Below are 27,192 nucleotides of genomic sequence, written 5' to 3' on the forward strand. Positions count from 1 at the left end.
AGTTTTTGCTAGCTTAAATCTTTCTTGGATTGTAAGACATGATACATGTCTATTGGCCTCAGATGGCTTTTTTGGAATATGGTGGTATGCAGCTGTGGTGTGTCTGTTCCCATCTATCCTCATACGCTGCAATATTGTAGTTTGACTGAAAGTTGCTTATGGAATTCCTAGTGTATGTGAGAAAGTTGTTGTAGATGTGCTAAATACTTTGTCACTTGAAAAAGGTATTTGCAAATATTGGGCTCATCTTCTCCTTGAAGTATCTTCTAAAATAAAGCTACATTCTGAATATTAAGGCATTGGAACTTCAAAGACATTTCCATGCATTTTTAGCGTGTGTATAGGGAGTAGGCTGCTTTGTTCAATCCATCAGGCAAAATTTCTACAGGATATTTTTAAATCCATATTGCAAAAAAATTATCTAATTTCTGTTGAGTTGTGCAGTAATTGAATTACTATAGATCTTTGGATGCACCAGAAACATCTGGATGCACAATTCTAAGTAATGTCTCATAAATAATATCAAATTAAAAATTATTATACCAGAATTTTCTGCAAAGGCTGAAGCTGGTTTATATTTTAATAAGCCTTATTCAATGTTGAAAAATGACATATCTAAATTGTAAGTACCAGAACTCTGAATTCTCTTGAATCCAGTACACGACTGAGCATCAAAAGAAGGCCTCGCTTATAACTACAACAAATTCACAGTTCTATCAGGAAAATTACAACATTTTCTGTAGCAGATGCAAAAACATTTTATTGAACAGGCATGACTTAGTTAAATTCACTATGCAGTTTAACATTTGTCATCAAATTGTGGTCTACTGTGAAAGTCTCGGGCCAGTAGCATACAGTACTGTATATGGCCAACATTGGAAGCAATAGGATCTGTGCACAGTGTCTGCAACAATGCCCCCTGTGGTCATAATGCAGTGAGTAGAGAATTGTTGCACCAGAATACCAAAAAGTACATTTGCTCTACCTGGCCTGTCTTGCAGGCAGCCAACTTGGACTTCAGGCTCTTCCTCTGCTGTGTGTTTGCCTGCATGGTCCCCTTCTTTTCCCTTATCTCACAGGTTGATGAGGGGCATTTTCCAACCACAGCCGTTTGCACACAACCTAAGCTGATCTCATAGCTGCTCATGCAAGCGCCAAACCCTAGTAAACAGCTGCCGCTATCATTTGGTCCCAGCAGCTGGAGGCCATATGTTCCTGCAGAGCTATAATCTCCTGGGCAAGGAAGCTCAGCTGTTCCTTTGGCTGGGCTGCTGGAATAGGCTTCCACTTGGGTATTTTCCATTCTGGTCTCTTTTTCTCACTAAGCAGAGCTTATCTTGCTTGAGCCTGGGACACACAAGATGAGTGTCTGCATCACTCATTCAACTGACCAGGAATGAGGTCCCAATAACCTCTAATACATTGAGTGTGGCACTAAGGTGTAAATGCCAGATTGATGCAGGGATATACTGTACTTTCAATATAAATCTCGGTTTCTCTGTTTCATTAGAATTAGATTTTATAAATCTGCATCTGTATTTGTAAAATTTAGAAAAACATTTAGAAAGTATAAAACGCTTAAGACCAGAAAGGGATGGTAACAGATTGAGAGATGATCACCTGTTTGTTTTCCATGATTAACAGAGTTTAATGTGGGGTCCTTCAGTGCTGATACAGATGTATTGGTGACACATCTTAAAGCTACTGTATTCATACAAACTGAAATGAGCTTTAGGTAGTTTAATTGTGTTAGCTAGTTTAAGTGAGTCACAGTTTAAAAGAAAACAGGCCTAAAGTAATGACTGCTGAGGAATACGGCATGATATTCATCTTCATTAAACTAACATGTCAAATGCCTCTGCTTTCCGTCATAAACTAAATCAAAATCTATTGTAGTATTAAATGATAAAACAGTATCATCCACTCATCAAAATGTAGGTTTTAAAACATCAGTCGGTATTCTGCCAGACATCCACATTCTCCCTATAAAATACTTCTGCGAAGCCATAATCCTGCAAATCACGGTTTCTAGCTCGCTGACTGCCTTTCATAATTCCTAATGAAACAAAACATAATTATCTGCACATTATGCCAGTCTAATGACAACGGCAAAGTTTCATTATCTCCAGTCATCTTTCCAAATTTGTTTCTCTTTGTGAAAATGTTAGATATTTTATCATAAAAAAATTAAATACAGAGCAAGAACAAAACAAAAAGAATAGTCCGAATTTAATGAATCACGAAGGATTAGAATTTTTGGAAGCCACATTTATATTGTCCCTGTTGTTAACACTAGAATATCCATTAATGAATATTCAGAAATGCTAAAGGTCTAACCTGTGCCAGGGTGCTGGAAAGGACACTCTGTCCAATAGCCGGGCCTCGGATACAGGAGGAACAGTGAGGATTCCTTTCTGGCTGTGGAACAGTAGACCAACTCTTTACCCTCTCACTGATTTTTGAGGGAGCATGTGAGTTTCCCACCCTGTTTCATGGACCTGTAGAAGGCTTACTACTGTGTATTCTGGGTTGTCTTGGGAGGCACTGCAGGAGTATGGGGTGCCAGAGCCTAAGCTGCATGCCATCCAGTTTGGGGATCTGAGGGCTGTGTCTCCATTGTTTGCAGATGATGTCTTCTTTGGTTCATCCAACTGTGTGCGCTGGCATGGTTCACAGCTGAGTGTGACACAGTAGGTATGAGGGTCAAATCTTTCAGCAAAGGGTAAATTGCTCTCTCCAGGTGAGGGGGAAACCGTTGCACCAAGTGGAGGAGTTTAAGTACCTCTATGTCCTGCTCACGAATGAGGGTAGAGGGGGTGGCAGGCTTAACACGCAAGTTGGTGCAGCAGTTACAGCAATGTGGACTCTGTACCGAACCACAGTGAGGAAGCGGAAACTAACCTTTCAGAGTAAATTATTTTCCAGTCGATCTACGTCCCTATCCTCACCTATGGACAGGAATTTTGCAGTTGTGCGTGAGAAATGAAATTGCATGTGCAAATAGAGGAAAGGGGGTGTCTCCGTAGGGTTGCTGGGCTTTCTCTCCGTGATAGGGTGAGGAGCTCAGTGGTCCAGGAGGACCCTGGATTAGAGTCGCTGCTCCTCTGGATCAACAGGAGCCAGTTGAGGTGGTTCAGGTATCTGGTGAGGATGCCCCGGTGCCTTTGACTGGAGGGGTGATAACTCAGCTTGCCCGAGAGCACCTGGGAGTCCCCCTCGAGGAGCTGGAGACTGTTGCTGGGGAAAGGGAAATCTGGTCTACTCTGCTCCGCCTGTTACCACTTCAACCCTCACCAGGTGTAAGTGGTTAGAAAATGATGATGCTAAATATCTAACGAGTAAATAACTACACAGTTTATCGATAGTAAGTTTCATAACTTTTGACATTCTTTTCGTGCTTACAGTTTATAAGGGGTTTATGCATCAATTTGCAGCTCCTATACTGTAATAACATGGTACCAAATTATCTTTAATGATGCTTTTGACTGCATTCTATAGATATCTTCTCATTTTGGTCTTAAAAACTGCATCTGAAAAACAAAACAGATATTTTTTGCACCACACAATTAAATACAGTTTTATAAAAGGTGGTGGGGTTAGGATCAAGTTAGCAAGTAGATGGCTTAAGGTGCATTAAAACTTTCCTGAGCATCTCCGTATTAACAGTAGGAAAAGAGTTAATATGAGCTTCATGTGATAGTAACGGACAAAGGAAAAATGACTCACCTACTGTATAACATTTGGTCTAGTCTGACTAATACCCAACGTAACTGTCATTATCTTGTCTCTGAAATACACAGCAAACTCTTCACATTTTGATTTGGAGATCAGATCAGAGTGGATATTAAAAGCAGGATTTATAAGGCTGTCAATAACTGAGAACAGCACTCTGGGGATGTTCTGATTTTCAACAACCACCTTTAGGGGCAAAATGGGCCCATCTGGCATTTCTAGTTGCATTGTTGAACCTAGTGAGATGCTCTCTAAGAATGTTATAGTGGATTTATAGCTCAGTCACTCTCCATTGTTGTTCAGCCTTTATACAATTTCTCTAAAGGTTGATTATATTCTTAATTTCCCATCGAGGTCTGTGTTTGGGTGTAATCGTTTTAACTTTTACTGATGTTATAGTATCTATAGTTAACTTTATTTTATTTTTAAGGTTGTTTAGTAAATCATCACAGGACGAGGGTTAAACAGCTGAAGGTGTGTCACAGATGCATTTTATAAAGTTCTCAGCTTCTTCAAAGGTAAAATAATGTTTCTTGGCCACCCACCAAAGGATATACTGTGTTGTAGACACCATTGATGAAAAATGCTGTAAAAATGGAGAGAAAAACAGTTATGATCGGAAGAAGCCACAGTACATCCACATCAGAGGATGCATCAATAGTTCAACTCTGTGTAATAACTAGATCCTAAGTCGGCCCACTGGTAAGTTAATAAAATCTATAGAACACAAAAGCTTTATAGAAGCTATGCCCTTGGAGTTAGCTGAGTATCCTCATGAAAATTAAAATCGCCCACAGTAATAGTGAGAAATTTGTTCTAACAATTGATAGCAACTCTGAAAAGTCATGTAAGAAAGCAGGGCAATGTTTCGGAGAATACTTCTATATTAGGTTGCAGCTGATATTGAGGGCTGACAATTTAACAAGACAACATTATGTTCAAAGGATGAAAACTCACCAATACAGATGTTTCTTTGAGCCAAAGCATCAGCAAATATAACAGCAGTCCCACCTTTTTTGCCTTGTCTCATAGAAAATGGGAATTATAGCAGGGAGAACTAGTTTCAATAAGAACAGTAGGCCCGTCATTATTCAACCATGTTTCTGTTAAAAACATCACTGTACAGTCTAGTTTGTGTTCAGTAAGAAATCATTTAAAACAAAGGTCTTATTGCTGAGTGATCTTCTGTACATTCAGAATTTTCCATTTTAAAGGGCTTCTTAATCTCTGTTGGGAAGACAGGACATTTAACAGAATTGCGATTAAATTGCACTTTATTTACACTACAAACCACTGTATACAGTAGCTCACTCTGTCATCTGTGTAAGCATTACCAGCTGGTTATTGCACATAAGCATGAACAGACTTAATATACTGTATGAGTGTAAATCATGACAAGGTGAAGCTGATACAAGATATTTCAAAGAGCTTCAATTTGTCGAGGCAGAGGGGAAACGGTTATCTATACCAATGCACAAGGAATGATCTAGATGCGTATCCACCCCTCTGACACAATGTCATTAACCATTACACAACATTCAATATATTTATCTGTTAAAACTGGTTCCCCATAGTTGTGGGTGTAATCCATCTCTGTGTTAGAAATGGCGTCCCTCCCAGAGCAAGTCACAGTTGTCAAAGTCTATGGAGTGCTCCACACAACTTTCTTAGCCACCGGTCTAATGCAAATAATCTGCTGAAAGATTCATTTCCTGTGTAAATGATCTTGTTCGTGTTCCTCTGCAAGACCCACTATGCTGACATTTCTCTGCTGGAGTCTTCCAGTTCAGAAATTGCATGATCCAAACTCGGTTTCACCGCACGAGCACTGTGGTGCAACGCAGGGAGTGTCTGGTGTGGGGGTGGAGGAGTCCCAGATTAATGGAGACGCGTTGCCGTGCAAACCACACCTGACGTGAATAAGTGAATGAACGGTGTAGAAGTGGTTTAAACCTAGCCCGAATACTTCCTGGAAATGGGGGGGGGGATCTAGCAGGACCTCAGTCTTGCTGATCTCGCTGGAGTGGTGAGAGGACACATGCGGAGGCTCTGCTGTGAGAGAGCCGGGCTGAAGCATGACAGTAGCGGGTGTGAGACGCTCCTAGTTGGGGCAGCTGTTAGAAAAGCGTACCGCAGCGTATGAGTGAACAAAGACTCAATTAAAGCCGCTGTAGCAACCCCGTGACAGGGTGAAGAAGAACGACAATCCCGGAGGAATAGCTAGCGAGGAAAAGAGAGAAAACGTCAGTCTGCGAGGAGACTGACGGAAGAAACGGAGCTTTATGAGATCATGGACAGAGTTAAAGGGACCGCATCCTGCTAGGGTGTGGGAGCAGGGCCATAGGTGTCCGCTGTATGAGTGAGTTGTGAGTTGATGAGTTAGTGTGTGTGGACCAGAGCGGGTTGTGTGGTAGAGGGACCCTCCCCCTGGCAATACATGGTATTGGGGAAGCGAGTGGGGTCTGTGTAACTACACCCTCTGGGAGATAGTGCAGTGGTGGCTGGGCACACTGAGGTGCGCTGGCAGCTGTGAGTTCACAACCTAAGGCTGTGAGAGTGAGATGCCAGAAAGTGTACGTGTGTGTTAGAGAGGGACAGTGTGTTGGGTCTCGGCACGATGTGTACTGCCAAAGAGACTCAGTGACGTAGGTACTGTAGTGTGTTTGTGTAACCCAACCTGGAATGTCGGGGCTGGAGGTGGACCTGGGAGTCCGAGGCACTGGTTGTGTGTGAAAGAGTGACCTAATGGAGTAGGGGCAGGAGGCTCAGTGAGGGTGTCTAAGAGCAGGAGGTTCCTAGCAGTGAGGACAACAGGTTGAACTTGGTGAACCTTGGACTCTGAAGTTAAAAGGCCCAGAAGTAATGGAATGTGGAGTTATGTATCCTGTTACCTCAATGAGGGGTTCAGTGTGATCACCACTCTCGGAGGAGAATAAAGAAAAGGGAACCTAAAAGAGCTTGTAAAGGGGTGTGACAGGGGAGAATGGGAGCCTGTCCACGCCCAATGCGGTGTCAACTACCCCCATGACACAACATCACTCAGAATGTCACGAATCTCAGGCCAAGTCTAGTTTTGAGGGCGGCTGCTAAATTGTCAACATCTGAGAGAGACTGCAGCACAGCTACATCAGTTTTTTTTAAAAAAAATATTACTAGCTGTTCTGCGCTCTGCAGAAGTACAGTGGTCATTTTTGCTAGTTCAAGTGAGTGGAAGTACTTTAATTTCTTTGTAGCTATTGAAGAAATTCTTTACATGATGATTCCTTGCTGGATCATTTTCTCTTGTATATCTCCGTTACCTTTTGGTATGCTGTATGTGTCTGTCATTACATTTTTTTTTAAAGATGTTTCAGGAGAATCTATCATAAATCCATTATGATCAGGTATGGATCTGATGTTACAGCATTTTCCGGTGTGAATAACCAAATTCTATACTTATACTTGTTTCTCAGGGATGATTTGTGACAGATGGGTGTAAGATGTACATCAGTTAGGATACTGGGTGTATTATAGGAAAGTTTGTGGCTAGCCTTGGTTGTGTTGCTGACTCATTTTGCAGTGAAGAATCTGCTTCACATCTTTGACATTCATTTCTGGTTTTGGAAGGTACAGAATGTAGCGTTTTGACTCATAAAGCTCCATACATATTGCCTGCAAGATGAAAAAGGGGAGCCCACACAAAATGAATGACTTTTAAGTTTTCCACAAACTAGGCTTTACTCGGAGTGCGAATGTTTTACAACTTTCATAGCATGTAACAGACTCCTAGCTTTAGTTTAAAGAAGTCATATCCTATAGATTTTGAAAAAGTGAATATATTGGATTGCCTACCCTTTTTTGTTAAATCGGCTCTGAGCTACTGTAAATCCATATTTAATCCCACCCTCTAAAACCTATTCCAAGACTGTAACCATATGAGTAAAATACTGTATGTCTTGCAGCATGAGAAAAAGAAAAGTTGATCCCCAGAAATCAGTAGCAAAAGATCATTGTGATGCTTTATTTCCCATGCACATGAGTACAAACATGTCCAGTTGTGGACCATTTAAACCAATGGTTTGAATGAATAAACCCGTCATTAAGAAGTGGATTTAGCATTTGTGAGAGATGGTGAATTACCCCCAAGACTAATATTTACACTATTAATGGATATATGTTTATGTAGACTAAACCATATTAAAAAATTCAAAATATCAAGGTGGAATACACAGTGGAAGATGAAATAAAAGTGGAAAAGAGAAACCCCACTCTGGCTATTCTCAATACAGTTAAATTGTTAGTTTTCCTCATATGATCAATACAGTAATTGTCTTGATTACACTTTTTGTGCTAAGAAAATGAGCCTTGAACTGTCAACAGAGTACTGCAACATTGCCATACCATTCAAGTTAAAACTTAAGAAATTTCAGACAGAAGTGTTTCAAAGTCATTACATTTTCCACCTTTGCCCTGACTAAAGAGGAGTAGTCTACCATCTTCTCTGTGAATGATCCAAGTGTAGAAGATAGTGATAACACCTGTACTTTTACCTCTCATGGTCTCATTTAGACTCTTCACATTATTACAGCTTTAATGGCAAGGTATAAAGACTCATCCTCAATCATTCTCCTTCAGGATGTAGAGCTCTGGTTTTTAACTAGCTCTTAAGCTCAGACAGCCTCAAATGACGACAAAAAAAAATACAATTGGGTTTGAGGAGATGTAAACAGAAAGGCATGTGTGCATTTAATTGAATAATCACCTGTAATTCTATTACACATCTCATTATAAAATATGTTGATAGCCTCTTTCTCCTGAAATATCCTTCTCAAAGGGCAATTACTAAGTTTCCCAGAAGCAAAGTCATCAAGTGCAAATCAAGCAAGGTGCAAAGGGGAACATTTGGTCTTTCATAGTCAGGAGCAGCACCGTGAGGTGGAAGACCCACAATTACTATTAGGGCTCATATAGTATGTGAGGAACACCGACACCTGGTGAAATAACAGAGCTTTTAAAGTAGGATTTGAAAAGAGCACCTGAATTGAATAAAATTAACAACATGCACAGAATGCTTGGCTAATTGTTGTTATTGATATTTAAGAACTTATGTTAGGGGCAGCATTTTCAACATAATAATAAAATACTTTCAAAAATATTCATTTTTTTTTGCAATGCTTTCAACAATTTAAATTTATATAAGTCAGTTTTATTAATACACTGTAGCACCAGGTCACACACCCTCATTTCACAGGTCCCAGTCAGAGGATCACCCCTTTAAGCTAGCTCTTCACTGGGTCCAATCAAGAGAGGGAATCAGTTTATTTAATATTTTTACATTTCTTTCTTTCTTGCGTCCATTATTTTCTGAATATGTAACATAGGGAAATAGCACATATATTCAGTCTTAGGTGAACTGATGCATGCTTTTGTGATTTTGGTTTACCTTAGCAGTAAATCGAATGATTGTCTCAGTTGTTCATGCAGTTGGTCTATAATACCATTGTCCCCCTTCCCTGGATACTGTAGATTTTACTTGTAAAATCCACAGGGGTACAACTGTCCATGAAGGAGGAATGAGTATCTTTGTACCAGACATCAGAGAGATCAACACTAGCTGTACACAAGTACTGTAATTCACTAAGAGCAAAGTGAATTACAGATTATCTAGGTAGAGTAATGTTTTCAGCCAAAGAGACTGAGGGTAAGCTCAGCCACCACTCTTTTTATAACGGTTTCTATAGAAAAAGTTTAAAATTACATTTGTATTTTATAATAGAATTTAGGCGGATGTAAAAACTGCAAACAGGCCGCCTACTCTTTAGAATTGGGTGTTGCCTATGAACAGTAACTACAGCACCTTCTTTTGGTTGGTTTCTGAAAAGATCATCTGTAAAATAATGTTAGTGAGGCTGTAAATTAATAGCATACATGCAACTGGTTTAGTTCTAAACAATGTGGAGTTAAATAACATTGATGAAAGTTTGTCGGTTTGCGTGCTGTTCAGCTGCATCCACTTCATAGTAACCAAGCCCTAGAGCAGACATGGAATCTTTCTGCCACCTAGCGGCTGCATTTTGAATAGTTTGCACATACAGTATTACGTCTGTTCTTAAGGTTTACAGCTTGACAGTTCGATTAAAAGCCTGAATCGCGCGGAAGATATATTTTCTTTTACTGTTTAATTCCCTCCTGCATTAGCTCTTAGAGGAGGTTGTCCTCATCATTTGAAATGTAATCATTTCTGTTCTGTCATTCATATTTTAATCAAACTACACAGCCTGCAGCACTAATTTAACAATATTTTATCTCCTTTTATCATTGTAAGCGAGTGTATTTCTGAGAGAAGAGTATACTAATTCCATGATTCCTGTTAAAATCCATTTTTCTTTTCTTCTGTGAACCTTATTTTATCAGCTTCAACTTAACTGACCCAGCAGCTGCTTTTGAAATGAAGTAATACCATTAGTCGGTGCTGCATTAAAGTTATTAAGGCAGTTTTTCAAAGTGGAAGCATGACCTTGTTTTAAAGCTGTTGCATTTAAAAAAAAAAGCAAAGTATTCTGAAACCGACGTGAGATGTGTAGATTCAAAGCACTGAAAATAATGTAGTGTCAGAACTGAAAACCATACCCTTAATTATTATTGGTTTCAATAATCTCTATCACAAAATGGAAAAATAACATTTTGATATACTGACAAGTCTACATATCATATATACGTGTTATATAACTTAATTTACATTGCTGCAAGACATGCTAATTTATAGTGATTCATCTTTACTAGAAATAACTTTAGCAAATTAAACCATATTTTGAAACATTAGCTCTGTGTGTGATAACTGTAAGATCTCATGTCATTGCTATAATTGATGTGTAAATGAATGCTTAAGTTTATATTGTGACTTATTTTGGAAAAAGAGAGATTCAAGTTGTTGATAATCTAGTCGAAGATGACCATTGCAGTCAATATCCATGATTGTCCCTTGTCTGTTACTGCTTAATCAGGTAAGAAGGCTGACCAGAGGAGTTCTCACCAAGCAACAAATCAAAAGAGCAAAGAAAATCTTCAGTAGATGGAATGACAACACGTTTGCTACGACAACAGATCTGGTGTACCGGTGGATTCAGGAGCTGGGAAGAGTCCTGGGATGGTTGGGTTCCCTGATTGACTGAGTTTGGCCAAAAGAAAACAACTGAATAACGAGTGTAATGAGAGTGGAAAGAGATTGCAAGTGGTGAATGTAGTTTCAGCAGAGATGCCGCAGAATGTAGTATTAGTAGCGGTGCTGTGAGCAACGACTCTATGTCGGCTGCACATACAGCAAAGAGTTTGAAAGGATGACCCAAGCTCTGGTAGGCACTCATTCCAGATGATGTTTGAAGAGTTATCGAGATGTGAGACTGGGGAAAAGACACTTACAGTATTGCTGCCAGCAGTCAGTCAGCCCTTAATCTCTCATCCTACCCTGAGGTCAATGGGCATTTCTTGCAATATTCCAACAGTACATGGGCCGCACATGGAAAGCTTAGTTTCCTAGCACAGCAGGAAGGGAGAAGGAAAAGAGAGATAAAACTGTACTCCACATCTTTGTGAATTAAAGTGGTGATAGATCTCCAGGAAAAATGTAATGACCGTGTTGGAACTGTTGAGCTCTATCCAAACTGGGCAATCATCACTAGATAGGGGGGGAGAAAGAAGTGAGCTTGGGCAAATCAGTTTCCTTATCAGATGGGTTACTACTCAAGACGACTATGAGATGACGTACTGTAGAGTAAACGGAGTCCTTTCTAATGAATAATTATTTTCTGAATTTGCTCAAAATTGGTCTTTCAGCTTAATCAGGGCTACCTTTCTTACTTCTCTCTTGCCTTTTTTCAATGAAGGCAACTGAAAAACAACTTCATTAAAGAATATTTTAGACACTGTAATTATGCATACAGGCATGTTGAGATTGGTGCTGCTGTCTTGCAGCTCCTGGGTTTGATTCCACTGTGAAACATTGTCTGTTCTTTGTTTGTTTGGGTTTTCCCCTGGTGCTCCTGTTTGTACTTACAGTACCTTTGTAAGACATTCAGGTTAGATTTGATTGGCGGTTCTACATTTTCCCCAAGGGATAACTTGGAGATTTATTTTGGAATGTCACACATGTTATAAGCAAGAAGAATATTGCACATATTGTAGGATTGCAATGAATAAAAATCACCTCACCCACAGACCTAATACATTATTCCATCTCTACGTGTGTGATTTGCACTTCTAAACTGTATCTGACCTCTCAAGGCTGGATAAACAGCGGTATCATAGCAACAAAGAAATAAGATGAGACCTAATGAGAGCCCATCTCCCATAATTTCTGCTTCATAGTCGGAACGCATTTTTATGAGCTTTGAGTCAGAAATTTCATAAGTTGATAAAGGGGATATAACAGGACCTCAAGGCCATAAGCAATGAAAGAAATGTCTTTGTTTCAGAGAAGAGGTTTCAAGGTCCTGTCGTTGATGGCCACTCTGAAATATTTCACATTGAGTCAATGTATTTAATGTCTGATAGCTAAGTTGAAGGTACGTCTCTAAAAAAAAAAAGTGATTAATCAATCCCAGACCACGTGTTGCAAGTGGGATTTAAAAACAAGAAAAATTAAGAAATGAATGCTACAAAAAGTTACTGTACATTAGGCAACCCAGAACGACCCTGACATTTGGGGTGTTCGTGTGCGACCATACGAGTCACACACTAACAGTCATCAAGACACCACTGGAAAGATCAAAAACCTGAAAAAAGGCACCACAATAACTGTGAAAAATGGCCAACACTTCTGCCAGGCCCACTCTCAGAAAAGTCAGTGGACTTTGCAGCCTGACCTCTAAAGTCCAAAAAAAGATATTAATGGTAATTCCCAATCTGATATCTCTCAAGGCAAATTCAGTATTCCACGGTTGTCCAAACAAATTGTAAAGCTTTTATAAAGTGCATAAAACAGAGGACAAAGAAGTGCTTAAATAGGGGGTACTTCATGTGAATTGATTAATAGATGAATTGATATTCCACAGGCTTGCTTCATTAACTGAGTGCTGGAATGAGACATTAGAAAAACTAAGAGATGATCGGAATTAGAGACAAAAATATCTAAGATGTTAACTATGAGAGGAAATTAAATTTAGAGTATGTGACATGAATTAATGAAAACAACGAAGAGTGCTAAAGTTGATATGGTGTGAATTCTAATGAAAGGGATGTATTTTAGCCAATGAGCTTGATGCAAAACAAAGCAATTCTAATTTTACACTATCTATATAATGAGAATACACCACAATTTTGCATATTAGCACAGTTCTACATTTAACAGGAGGCACAGGAAGCATATACCACAACTATTTCACTTCTGAAACATATCACACTGACATTTGAAGGGTTATGCTGAAATATTCCTTTATGAAGTGCGCAGCTATACTGATTTTATATTTAAATTGAAAAGCTGGATTTCTGAAAAGACCACAAACCTTCCCCCAGGCAGTAATACTAAACCATTTGTCTTCTCGGACATGTGGTATTTGATGTATGCAGGCTTGATAATTATGAATACCCCTTCAACAAAGTCCCCAAAAACTTGAAATGCATTTTAAACAGGAAGCTGAAAACTCACATTTACAAAGACAGCTTGTCAAAACTGTTTTGTTTATGCTTGTTCAGGCAAAAGCAAAAGACCCATATTCTTGATGGGAGTTTATTTCTCCTGACTGATATTTAATTAAAACTTCAAACAACTGGCATTTTCAAATCATAATATTATTCTTTAAAAATGACTGCACAATTATATTAACCGTGTATATATCATTGGAACAACACGTGAGTAGCTCAGGCAGTGTTTGATATTTCATAGTATTGCAATTTATATATCATATAGTGTATCTCCTAGAGACATAGGTTTCCCATTAAAAAATATATAGCCACCAGAATGATTCATCACCTTGTAACCAAAGTTAGTAACCAAGTTCATTTTTCGTGCACTACAAAGAAAAGTACTTTGCAATTACAGTACAAACAGACTGTATGCTGTACGTACAGTATATGGTTTTAGTATGTACTGTATGTGCACTGACAGTACAAATAAAGATAGAACATAGCTGTTACGAGACAGATTCTGGAATATAAGGTACAAACTACCAATGAGAGTTGACTCTAGCTGATCCGACTCTTGCAATGAAGTTAAATTGCTAGGCTGTGGTAAAAATGTTGAGAAGCTACCTCAGTGTTGGAGCAAGGACACGTTTTCAGGTGACCTACTGTAAAGGAGATCACTCATCTCTGATTTTCCTTTGACTTCCTTCAAAAGATAGGTATCTATACAGTGCTCCATGAAGCTTCAGCACCTAATGCTACCCATCTTGTACAGGGATGTCTCCTAGGTAGAGTTACATTATGAGTCTTGTGGAAATAGCTGCTGTCTGTCTTGAGATGTTCTCAAGTCCCCAGAGAAAACCATCACTGGAACTTGCCACAAGCAGGCAGATCAAAGATACACTATGGTTTAATCCTGGATCCCATCTCTTCTAGCTTTCATTTCAATCTTTACTTAGGCTAATCAAATGCTTAATTTGCTTGCTTTTAATTAGTTCCTTTTTTCTACATTTTATAATTAAAAGATATTGACGAGATTATAAAAGTAAGCAGTTCCATCCCATTTCCCTTGAAGCTAAAGGCTTCAGAAAACCCTTTTTTATGGACCTTCATATTATCACACATGCGACGCTTTTATAAACTAATAGAGTACATGACACTTAACATCAACTCAACAGACTGTTGAATGATGTTTGCATCATTTGGTTTCTGAATCAAGGAGAACTAACAGTAGCACACACAAATTGAGTAGTGCACAAAATTAAGATTGTTTTTATAGTATCCCCTTTACAAAAGTAATACATTTGAAATCTTCGGTAAAATTGCTAGAATTACTAACCGAAACATACACAATCGGAAGAACACCTGAAGAAGGCTCCACAGCAGAGACGCTATGTTTTTCTTTTTCCTTTCAGCATGGAATAAACTTTTACCTGTTCTGTAGATACACAGTCAACGAAGAAGTAATTGAAAGTCTAGATGTATTCTAAACCTTTTTTTCTAAACAAACCAACTCTGCTGACGTTTCACAGAACTATTCACCTTACAGAAAGGATTAAAGATGGGTTCAATCCATGGGCTGCTATCTGTGTGGAGTTTGTATATTTGTATGGATTTCCTCTGGGTGCTCCAGTTTCCTCCCACAGCCCAAAGATATACAGTACTGGAGGTTAATTGGTTTCTGGGGAAAATGGTGTGTGTGTGTGTGTGTGTGTGTGTGTGTGTGTGTGCCCTATAATGGACTGGCATTCCGGTACCCTGCATTGTGCCTAATTCTTACTGGGATAGATTCCAGTTTCCCCACAATATTCTGAGTTGGATAAAGTGGTTAGAAAAAGGATTGATGGACAAAAGCATGAGAGGGCTGGTTTACAACACAGATGTACTGTATAGTTAAACCGAAGCTGCATTATGAACTAAGATGGGTAACCAAAGTCACCTGAAACAGTACATGGCTAATAAATTAGGTAAAAACTGTTGCAAAAAACACTTGACATTCTGACTGATGATTTGGTTTGGAGGCATTAGAATTGACGTTTCACATTCTGTCAGGTTTAAAATATCTTTGAATAACTATTTTATTGTCAATATGCTTCAGTTTGATTATTTGCATAACAACTGTAAAATTGACATTTAACACTTTGATTTTAAATATTTATTACCCTCTAAATATTATGGACCTATAAATATGTATCAAATGCTCATTTAACAGTAAGCTGAATATGTGAAGTACACAAAAGCTTTATTGACCCAATTTGCTTTAAATGGCTTTCAAAGTTATTTAACAGATAACTGAACAGTACTGTAGTACTGTTGAGTACTATGGAGCATGATTAGTAATGTAACATTTGCCACTCAAAACAGTAATGCCTTCTGCTGGCATACAGACCCAGATTCCCATCTATAAAAAGTAGAAAAAAATTTGAATGAAAGAAAAAATTAATATGAATGCACAAAACGTTTGAGAAAAGTTAACAAAAAATCGTCTTTTAACTTGTCATTGAAGCTACATTGAAAAGAGCGCAAAGGGTGACTTGTTTCTCTGACTTCAGCTATAAAGCAGGCAAATTTCGAAGGTGCTGTTTGTAATGTGCATGAGGTGAAAAAAGACTACTTCTCTTTCTGCAGTGCAAGGCAACACCAATTCTGAAGCGAGAAATTATCGTTGCATTTTTCCAGGAAATCACTTAATGATTTTATTCAGCACATTATGACTCACGCAGTGATGAACGTAGCAGAAACTGAGCATGTGAGAAAAATAAAGTGTGAAGTGAGGTTTCGGATTGGAATGGAAGACAGAAACGTTTCTTATATTCAACATGTGGTACATGTGTATATACTCTATTTGTAACCACGACCATCGGAACTACGATTCCCACAATTCTTTTTATTTTTTTTTCCTTTACTGTACAGAATCCTGTGCTGGTCTGTAGCTCCCCAAGGGTATGTACAGAACTCAGTTCAGCACCACAGCGAGGCAGACAAAGCCTGGCGTGGGAGGGACTAGCAAAAACCTTTTCTTTTCAGTCTCGCAGGGAAGAACAGCCGGAGATGCCAGAGCGCAGAAATAAAAAGAAAGGTATTAAAATAAGTCTTACTTAATGCTACTGCAAAAATCGAACGCTTTGATCTGCACGTTCCAGTATATTATTTTTCCCAAATCATTTTGTGATATTTTGAAATGCTCCTTATCAGTTGTCTGCTCCTATTGTACAAACTATGAAAGGGTGATGTTTCAAACGACTTCTGTTTGATGTCTTTAAAACAGCAGGTTCAGAAAGTCTTATTTGAAATGATTGTTTTTTCTTTTCTAAAATGCCATGCCATAGATCATTGACTTGAGAGTAAGGATTTGCTTTGCTAACACATTTTCATCCCTTGGGCTATCGTGTTACCGTTGGAGACGTGCTCTACTTAAAACATTTTAAAGTAGCATTTCAATGTTCGTTCGGTCTTGTGTAGGCACAGTTTTGATTTTGCACGTCACATTTTTTTTGCGCCATAAGATTTATTGTTACCCTTTAAAAGGCTTTAATAATAGAGACTACGTTTTAAAAGACTTAGGATTATCTGTCTTTATGCGGATTTCTTTCCTAATAGGATACTGATGACTAATCATCCCTTCTAATCGCCTTTTTATTTAGGGAAAATGTTAAGCTGCTATGTACAGTATGATACTTTTAGAGGAATTTTACTTAGCGTGCCTTTTTGAATTTGACTTAAGTTGCCGGTACTTAAAAACAGAATACTGGAAAAGCCGTCGCGTTGCTTTATTAATAATTGCTACAGTTCTTTTGGTATTTGATAGTGTGTGACAGCTAATGTATATCTGTTTTAATGTGTTAATAGGTATCCTGGCTATGCCCTAACGTGCTGAAAAAAGAGACAATCAAATGGCTTCCCTGGAGCTTCTTTACATAGATAAAGATGACAAGCAATCCGATCCTCCAAGCAGCGTTGATTGTGGTTTGAATCCACTGCATATTCATAAGTCGAGCACTTCTGCTGGAAATGCAATTTCCAGAACACTTCAGTGCAATTCAGCTCAAAGGGCATCTGTCAGTGAAGGACAATGTAATTCAGCACCAAGGACAGTTCCCTTGAAAGGGGGGTTGTTTGGCAAACAGAATCCCCAGGGACTGCCAAAAGAGGTAAAGGTGTGCTGTGATGAGGAATTGGAAACATCCTTTACTTACATCGACGAAAACGTCAATCTCCAACGTGCCAGTCCTCAGTTGTCTGCTAAAAGCCCCTATGGACAGTCAAGTCAAAGCCCCGGCAGTGAGAACCAGCAGGAGGCTTTGCAAGAATTGTCACAGATGTCGGAGGATGAAAGTTCCTCAGAGGCTCAGGGGAAATCAGTGGATTACGGCTTCATCAGCGCGGTTACGTTTCTCGTCAGCGGGATCACACTGGTGGTCATCTCCTACGCCATCCCGCGGGACGTCAACGTGGACAAAGACAGTGTCTCAGCCCGGGAGATGGAGCGGCTGGAGAACGAAAGTGCGAGAATCGGTGCCCATTTAGACCGCTGTGTGATCGCGGGGCTGTGTCTCCTCACTCTGGGTGGAGTTGTGCTTTCCACTCTGCTCATGATCTCTATGTGGAAGGGAGAGATGTACAGGAGGAAGGCCTTTGCATATTCAAAGCAGTCAGCAAAATTGTATGGCTCAATTAATTTAAGAGCAGGATCAAGTCCCACTGGAACTACAGCACACTTGTCTGTGTTGGAGGATGATGTGATAACCCTTAACTAAAAATATATATATATTTTTACACAACAAAAATATCCAGTCTTATCAACAAAAGACATACATGCATATTGGTAGCTTGACTGATATTTTTCTCTTTCGAATATTCGCTATAACTATCTTTGAATTTGAGATTTGAAAAACAGTGAAATGTGATTGATAGTATAGATAGGGATCTTCTCTTTGGGGAAAAAAATACTATAAATGATTATAAAAGCCTTCCGATACAAATGCATATGAAGACATAAAGTCATCAATGAACAACCATTGCAAGACGATTGACAATTACATATTTTATGCTTGTCTTTAAAACCAGTATTATTGACAGGAGATGAGAAGACTGCTAAGGAGAATATACTGTAACATGCAGCTGTGTATCTGCATTGAAAAACATTAGTAATTGTTTTTTCACATGAAGACAAAATACTTCTGCTCAATATAATCAATTATATTGATTCAAAAGCTGTTGTTTTGCTTTATTAATCATTATATTTTTAGTGTTTTGGTGGCACTTACGGTTATGACTTCATAGGCTAGTGAAAAAGTTAGGTGAGTGAGTAATAAAATAAAAGGCACATAGTGGCTTCACTCTCAGTTTAAAAGCCTGCTTGAGAATTATCGTTATTCTTATATAATCATTATTCTTATGGTATAATAGTGTTTTAGGAGAGTTTTGTGTTCTATTTAAAAAACACTCCATCCAACCCTAGGCCTTAGTGTATGGTCTCATGATATTCTTGGAAAGGCTCTGTGTGTTCATAATCCTGCTTAATTTGGCATATGTTCCTATATGTCTGTTTCATTTACAGTATTAAGCTGTGATTCTTTAAAAGAACAAACTATAGAGTAGAATTGGAATGTTTCTGAACTGGCAAATATCTGCCAGACCTGGGTTGTACACTAGCACCCCACCTCATTCATCTGGGTGGTCTCAGGTGATGTTCAACAGGTGCCTTGACTTTGCAGTGAAGGGAAAAACATTCCTCTCGGCTCTGTAGCTGACTGTCAAGCCCTCGTACATGGGCTACAGAGGTCTAAGTTGGCATTGTTAAAAATCAGAATACCATGAAAAAGAAATGTTCAGAACAATCAAAGCCTAGTGCTGAATAAAAAGGATAATGTAACTGTTAAAATATTGAAATTGTTTTTGCTTCTCAAATATTAATATTTTTCACTTTCCAAGTGCAAGACCAAAGTCATATTTGTAGATCCTCCAAGCAGCAGTGATCTGTGCACATATACAGTAAATATCATCCACCTAATAGTATTGTTTTTGTCTTGGACCTAACATATTTATAAGGACATGAACTGTACAGTATATGCTATTGGAGTTAATATGTTAATATGATCATTTCATTATCTAGCTCCCTGTAATGAGACACATTACCAGACACAAGATTAAATTACCTACTTGCACAGAAGGTTGAAATCACACTATAACATTGCATTTTGAATAAAATGAGAGTGTATTTATTAAAAATGAACTTGTTTACTCCTTTACTGTGGGTTTTCACAAAGTTAATACCAAGAAGAAGAAAAAAGTCATAGTATATCAAGACGGTACGATGTCAAGAATAACATTATACATCGGAAGGCATTTCCTGTATAAATTGGAATCACTGTTTCTGAGTCGGTGTTAATTGTGCACATAAAAGAAACAAACTCCCTTACTTCAAAGCTCATATCCTTGAACCAACAATCATACTGCACAACTAGATTACAGGGAAAGGGTGGAAGATGCAAAGATGTTTTTCAGCAGCTTTCAGGATGTTGTGTTTTTTTTCCTGCTGAGTTTTCTGGGAAGCTTAGATTAGAATCCCCCAAAACAATTAGAGCCATCTCAGCTGAGGGAGGGTAGGGAATGAGCAAGAGCTGTTGTAGAGCTGAGGCGTGGCTGGAGATCTATGAAACAAAACATCCATGATCCCAGAATGCCTAGATGGAGCTTTTGCTTTATCACTCCCCAACGTTTAGTACTAAATACGTGTGCCTCATGAAAGTATTGCGCTGGAAAGCTTTAACTTGAAAGACGTGGTCTAGTTCCCTTGCCTTTTCATGCTGAATATCAAACACTTTATCAAAAAAGGAGAAAGTCAGCCAAAAAATTCCAGCTTAATTCACCTCGTATTCCCATTGGTTTATATGGGGTTTCATGGGCTACATGCAGTTTAAAATCTTAAACTGCAAGCCTTGCGTTTAAGAGAAATATGTCAGTGTTGAATCTCACACGGTATCATGAAATGTTTTGTTCCATAAACCAGTGATAAATGATTTCATCCTTTTTTCTAAAGGAAACTTGGAATCTGAGATGTTCTTCAAATTGTACAAAGCTTTTTGTGTATTAATGTCATATTTACTAAGGCCTTATTTGAACTATTACGCTATCTGATTGCAACCTATGCATAACTGCGGCAGAAAATAAAGTGTTAATTTATACATGATGCTGGTGTGTCTGTCTTTTTCCAGATTAGATTGCCAATGCAATGCCAGGATATGCATCGTTAATTAGCTTTTTTGCAAAACCCGGATTAGTGCAGATTGGAGGTCAGATACTGTACATCCTTTCATACAGCCTTTACTAGCTTTGAAAGACATATGTAAAATGGCAGATATATACATTTCAGCATCCCTCATTTCCTAATTCCCTCTACGTTTCAGTTTGCAGCTGTTCTGCATCTAAGCTTTGTGTATTCTGTTCTTTTATCAAAACATAATTGACTTTTCACTTTCACGATTTCTGATCCATTTCTTTCTCACTACAAGTGTTTATTACATGTAATTACAGAAACACAGATTTGTTTTAAAATGGCAAAGTTTTGTATTTATACCCAGCCATTTTTAACTGGACCACTTGTGCAAATTTCTATCTTATGTCTGTCGCCGTTGTATAGACTATAAGGATAGCACAGTTAATGTTACTGTAAGCCCATAGAGTGAGCAGAGAGCATGTAGCCACTTGTATTCTGGTTTATTTTCATGAGTGCAGACTATCTTAAATAACAAGGATCTTACAAAACCGAAAGCACCTTCTTATTTCTTTCTCAGATGAAATTGGGTTAAACTAAAGCATTTGACAGCTCCATGTACCTATACCAGAAAGTCACATTTCCAGACTAATGGGCACTTGGTTAATTGGTTATCCATCTGATAGATTCTATCCAGAAAGCAAATGGGATGTACTTTTAAAAGCCTCTGGGCACAAATCTTCTCCATAGTAACTACACAAATAAAACTCTTCAGCCGTAGTCCCATACATTTGGTTTGACATAAAATTTTGACATAATATCAGACATCAAGAAGCATGCTCACAGTAGAATGAACACAACAATAGAAGTAACAGTTTATTTCCTTTTCCTACTCCAACTGAACTCTCCCAGGACTCTTGATTGCTAAAAATGCATGCAATAGCATTAAAAGAGCATGGCTGATGAATACCTTCTTCATAATGAAAATGGAAATAAGCATCGTGGTCAGTCTGGTTCCATTAACAGATTGGTTACTGACCTTCTGATCAGCCAAGCTCCAATAGTTATTTTACTGCACATTGATGTGTGAAGCAGGATACAGTGACACTAGAGCTTTGCAATTTCTAAAGAGCAAACAGTGAGGTTCTGAAAAATATAGCGTCTCTCATATGGAGCTACAGCTGATCAATTAACATAGAACTTCTCTTTCCAACAATAACACGCTGTCAACTTTTAAATGCACATCTCATGTTCCACTTGTCTTCCAGAAACAATACCATATAAAAAAAGGTACTTTTTTAACCTGCTTAAATGTATAACTTATTTTCCATGAATTTTATATGCCCAAACATACATTGAATCCATAAGCAAATCCTAAAACAATACGATATTCCTACCCATTTAGTATTGTAGTACATTAAGGTTACCCATACTTACATTAACTAGATTTAATGATTTCTTATTATTTTATAGAAAGAAAACAGAACCTCCTTTTTATAATTTTTGATTGAAATTTAGATTAAATTGCAAATATTGATGGAAAGCCACAAAATAATCTTCTCTGCATAGTATTAGATAGAAATCATGTTTGCATACTGTAAATGCTGTTCTGTACATCACACATAGTCCTTGGCACATAATCGACCAGATTCTGGAATTCTGTAATAGAGATGCGCCACCATTTTTCCAGGAGAAAGTCAAGTCGGTTCACATTCGGTTGATGGAGGTGGAAAATGCCATCTTCAGTGTTGTTTAAGAATATTCCATAAATGTTTTGGGTTCTATATCGCTTTCAGATGTGGTGACTGAGAAGGCCGTGACATACAGTATGATTAACGTCAGTGTCATGATCATCCAACCATTGGGTGACTACATGTGCTCTATGGATGAAGGAATTGTCCTCCTGGAAGATGTTTCCTTAAGATGATTGAGACGAATCCTCAAGCAGCAGAGCACATCTGGAGAAACACTCCTGGTATAGAGTCAGGATTAATCAGCTAGGGATCTCTTAACTCTCAACAAACTTCCTAAGTGCCTGCAGGCTTGAGGTGATGTCAGTGGGAGACACTCAGCTTCTCCAGTCAGCGCTAAGATGTTTTTATAGCATGTCAAAAGATTAACAGCTGAGCTGTTCATGCATGTACAGTACCTCATGCAGTACAGGAATCTTTGCTGCTGTGAGCCAAGACTTACGGTGACAACTGGTGATAACACATTGTTAAAAACATGTCTTTGAATTTTGTGCAATTTCCTGTAACTTTAAAAGTTAGTTGCATTCCCATCTCTATGTGACCATTCTGTCACTGTGATTTTCCACTCTGTCAGGTTGGTATGCAAAAAAAAACATTGCCTTGAACCGTTTCTATTTATCTTGTCCAAGTATTTTATCCCTAAGCTCTTTATCCCCTATTTTGCTGCAGTTCAAATGCACAGGCTGATCTAAGCAGGACAGGGTAAGACAGATAGTTAGCAACCTTTTACAGAAATAAATTAGATACCTGTATGCCATCATTTATGTCATCAATAATTTAGGATTTAGGCAGTTTTACTTACAGTGGCCTTGATTTATGAAATAATTATACACTTTGTGCCTTCTCCATCTTAACAAAAGTACTTCTGTAAGAACACTAAAGATTTTCCATTTTTTATTGATTGCACTTAAGAGTACGCAAACAAAACCCTCAAGAGATTCCAAGTTATCTCTTACATCTTTAAGAAGGGGAGCAATTTGGCTTTTCATATACCTGTATGTACTATATGAAGGCTTGTAAAATGCTTTTTACAGTAGCTAATTGCTGGCAGTGCAAATCTACTCGTTTAAGGTCTGTTTTGGAATTTAGAGAAATGTCTCAAAATTCAGCAGATGCTTCTGTGTAAGTAACATTTTTGTTTCATGTAATTAATCATTGATACGATGTACATTTAAAAGGCTGAAACTGTCTCCAGATTAGGCCAGCACACAATGTTCTACACCACTGGTGGAGAGGATCTCTGCTATACCACTGGTATACAGTAGTATACATGAAATTAGCAGAAAGAAATAAACGGTTTATATTCAGAAAACCATACAATACTTTTTTTCTTACTACATTCCTCCATCTTTTTTTAAATAACATCTACAGGATCCACAACATTTAACACACCATTCAATTCCTAGTCCAACACCTTATACTATCTGGATTTAACGTCTGTTGCTCTCTCTTTGCTGATCATCAACCCAGTCTTTTCAACTCATCTACATTTTTGCTGTTTCCTTCGGATTCCCTTTTCCTCACTTTCCTGTTCAATCCCTATTCTGCCCAGACTTCACTGGCTGCCTGTTTCTTAACACATGATTTAAAATCATTGTTTTTATCAAAATCACTACTCTTCCTTTCGTTCCCAACTGGACATATTAGATGCAATTTGATGCAAGTACATAAACTATACAGCAAGCGGCACGAAAAGGCGATTTTAATAACACCTAAAGGAAATATAGTGGATTACAGGAGAGCTCATTTCTTTTCTTTTTCCTATAGGAATTGCCAGGCCTACTTTATAGCACACAATACCAGTTCATTGTCCTGCGTTTGATGTCATAAAGCAGAAACACATTGACTTTATATAATTGGCAATGGAATTGTGCATTACCATGACCTGCATTAGTTTTCCAAACAGTGTGCACGTTTCTTTTTAATCATGGTTGTGGCTGACATTATTTGAATAATGGATCCCACTATGCCCAGCTGCTCTGGGGTTTTGAAGACAGGTAATTGCACTGAAACAGATCCTTTTCCTTGCAGTTTATTCTCTGCGAGATTTTAACATCTCCAGTATATGCTTAAATGTAATGACATCGCTAAATGCTTCTTTACATGTAAATTAATAAATGCAACATAACACATTAGTGCCTGTGGGGGAAAAAAAGTCTGAAAAGCATAATACTCATTGAAGTCGATGCCAAGTTTATTCATATAATCATTGTTTTTCTGATGAGATGCTGCAAACAAAAAATGAGTGGTTCTGTCATGGAGGAAGCAGAGATGCTATTTCTCTGTCTCCCTGGGTGGGTCCTGAGTTGTGGTTTGAGGCATCTTACAGTAAGTAGCAAAAAGCAACACCAAACTTGTGGCCATAGATGATAACGAAAATAGAATATTAAACAGCAACTGAAAAACCATCATACCATCTTACCATAAGATAGCACATGCAGTACAAAGCTTATTAACATCATTGCTGCTTGTGTGTTCACGTATATATTTCTTTTTAATTCCAAATAACAATATATACCAAGCCAGGTTATACTGGGGCCCCTGGGTTCAATTCACTTACCAAGACCAGTTTTCCTAGAAGACAATTAACCTGCCAGTATGTCTTTGGACTGTGGGAGGAAACCAGAGCACAAAACCCCACACAAACAAGGGGGAAACCATCCAAAATCTATGCAGATACTGTAGCACCCCAGGTCTGGAATTAGACACACTGATCCAGAGCTGTGAGGCAGCATTGCTAACCACTGAACCACTGTGCTTATTGAGTTGTGAAATCTTGGTGTATGTGATGGTAGTTTTTAATCTTATTATAAAGGCATCGTCATACCATTGTATGAACTGTAACCATAGGAACCCATGCTATTGTTATCCACCACAGCACCTCGTCAGAATGAGGATTTGTTTTGTATCTTTTGCCTCTTTGAACACCCACACAGGAAATTACAAGACGGACAATAAAAAGTAAAATGTTAGGTACTCTGCTTACTTCTTTTTAATGTCATAACAGTATTGAATATATGCCATATATTGTTAAATCTAGTGTTAAATTCCAATACATTTGTCTCTGAAAGTAAAAACAGTGCTAGGCCCCATATCAGATTTCAAATTATCAAAAGTCTATAACGCCTCCCTGTGGTGTCCATTTTGTGAAATTATATTTTATTCAACTCCTAAATGCTGTTCTGAAGTCTTCTAAGAGTAACATAACCATACATGCCAGCATAAACTAAAAAGAAAAAAACGGAAATATGTGGAGGGCATAAGCATTCAGACTCATTAATTCAATATTCGGTGGAATCACCTTTGGCAGGAATTGTAGCTGTGAATCTCTTAGGTTAAGTATCTTCCAACTTTGCAAACAGACTTGGTGCAGTTTAGCCCATTCTTCTTGGTACATTTGGTACTTGGTACATTGGACTTTAGTTGGGCCACCCAAGGACATTTTCTTATTCCTAAGTAAGTTATTCCAGTGTAGCTTTGACATGCTTTGAATCATTGTCCTACTGAAAGGTGTCATTTCAGTCTCTAGCAGACTGGATCAGGTTTTCTTCTACTATTTGCCTGTTTTTTCTATACATTTTCCTTCAGTCCTAACAAGCTTTCCAGTCCCTGCTGAGGAAGAGAAGATTCCCCATTGCATGATGCTGCCACCACCATGCCTGATATACTGTAGGAATGGTGTTGACTGGGTGATGCACAGTGTTGTACCAAAACCCCCAATTTTGTCTCGTCTGACCACAAAGCTTTTGCAACAATTTGCAGTATCACTTAAATACTTTGTTACAAACAACACGTGTGGTTAAAATTGTTTGCCACTCTCCTATATAGGTTCGATTTGTGAAGTGACTGGGATATTGTTCACTCACGGACATTTTCTCCAGTTGTTTTTCCCATTAAACTCTGGAGGATCATTCAGTTTACTTTCATTTTCTCACAGAACAATTCAGAGACCTTGATATTTGTGTACCCTTCTCCTGATCTGTGCCTTTCCAGAACTTTATTCCTGAGTTTTTTTAAACCCCCATGTTCTTCAGGGTTCAGTCATTGCTTGAAATTAACTCGCTTTTTGAGGGACCCTACAGAGACAGGTGTATTTAAGATGAAATCACGTGAACCACTATTGTTGCACAGAGACACAAGACACTCAGACAATTGTGGGGCTTGTTAAGATAATTTGTGCAGCTAAATTATTTTGGATTTCCCACAGCAAAAGGTTTGAAAGTGTACACAATGATGATGTTTCCATTTTTCTTTTATATTAATTGTTTACAGTAGGTCTTTCTTTTTTGCTTAAAATGTATGGAATTTCATGTGAATATGAAAAAGCATTAATTACTACTTCAAAGTATTTTGACTGCAAGCCTTAAAGAAACAAAATATGAAAAATGTGCTGGAGTTTGAATACTTCTGCATGGTACCGTATAATGTACAGTACTGTACGTTTACACCATTGAACACTCAATGGGTTTTTTCACCTTTGTCTACAGCTCCATCAATTTCTAATGAGACATTTTATTACTAAAGAAGAAATAATGCTCTGAATGACCATTTCACTTATCAGGGCCAATGTAAACAATTATTTAGCTTTTCTTGTTGCACACCAAACTGATTGAAAGGACTTAATGGCCAGTACAGTCTTTTGTTTTCTGACAACTTTCCTTCTTAACTGCAATTAAATGTCGCTTCTAAATTCGGTCATCGCTGAGAGAGTTTTAGTTGGTCTTGAACTGAGTGCCTCCTAAGTGGCTTCAGCACAGGTGGAAACAATTGCTCCCACAGATTGTCTGTTTCCCACAAAATATATTTCTCACTGCATTTACAAAGTACTTTGCAAAGATTACAGACAAGTCGGAAACAAACATTCCCTGTGAGCTGCAAGGAGACAATTAAGATACG

General features: G+C 38.2%; 1 protein-coding gene across 1 annotated transcript; it reads left to right on the forward strand.

Moving 5' to 3' along the window:
- The first annotated feature begins 17,184 nt into the window (after positions 1-17,184).
- On the forward strand, positions 17,185-18,719 carry tmem74 (transmembrane protein 74). The gene has a single exon (XM_088929623.1). The coding sequence runs from the start codon at positions 17,223-17,225 to the stop codon at positions 18,084-18,086; it is 864 nt and encodes a 287-aa protein (XP_088785749.1). The 5' UTR covers positions 17,185-17,222; the 3' UTR covers positions 18,087-18,719.
- Positions 18,720-27,192: the final 8,473 nt, after the last annotated feature.

This window comes from Atractosteus spatula, chromosome 12 (genome assembly GCF_055471065.1).
Source record: "Atractosteus spatula isolate fAtrSpa1 chromosome 12, fAtrSpa1.hap1, whole genome shotgun sequence".
NCBI lineage: Eukaryota > Metazoa > Chordata > Actinopteri > Semionotiformes > Lepisosteidae > Atractosteus > Atractosteus spatula.

What these genes read in the sequence shown, in the direction of transcription:
- tmem74 (XM_088929623.1), top strand. Translation starts at nt 17,223, where the DNA reads ATGGCTTCCCTGGAGCTTCTTTACATAGATAAAGATGACAAGCAATCC.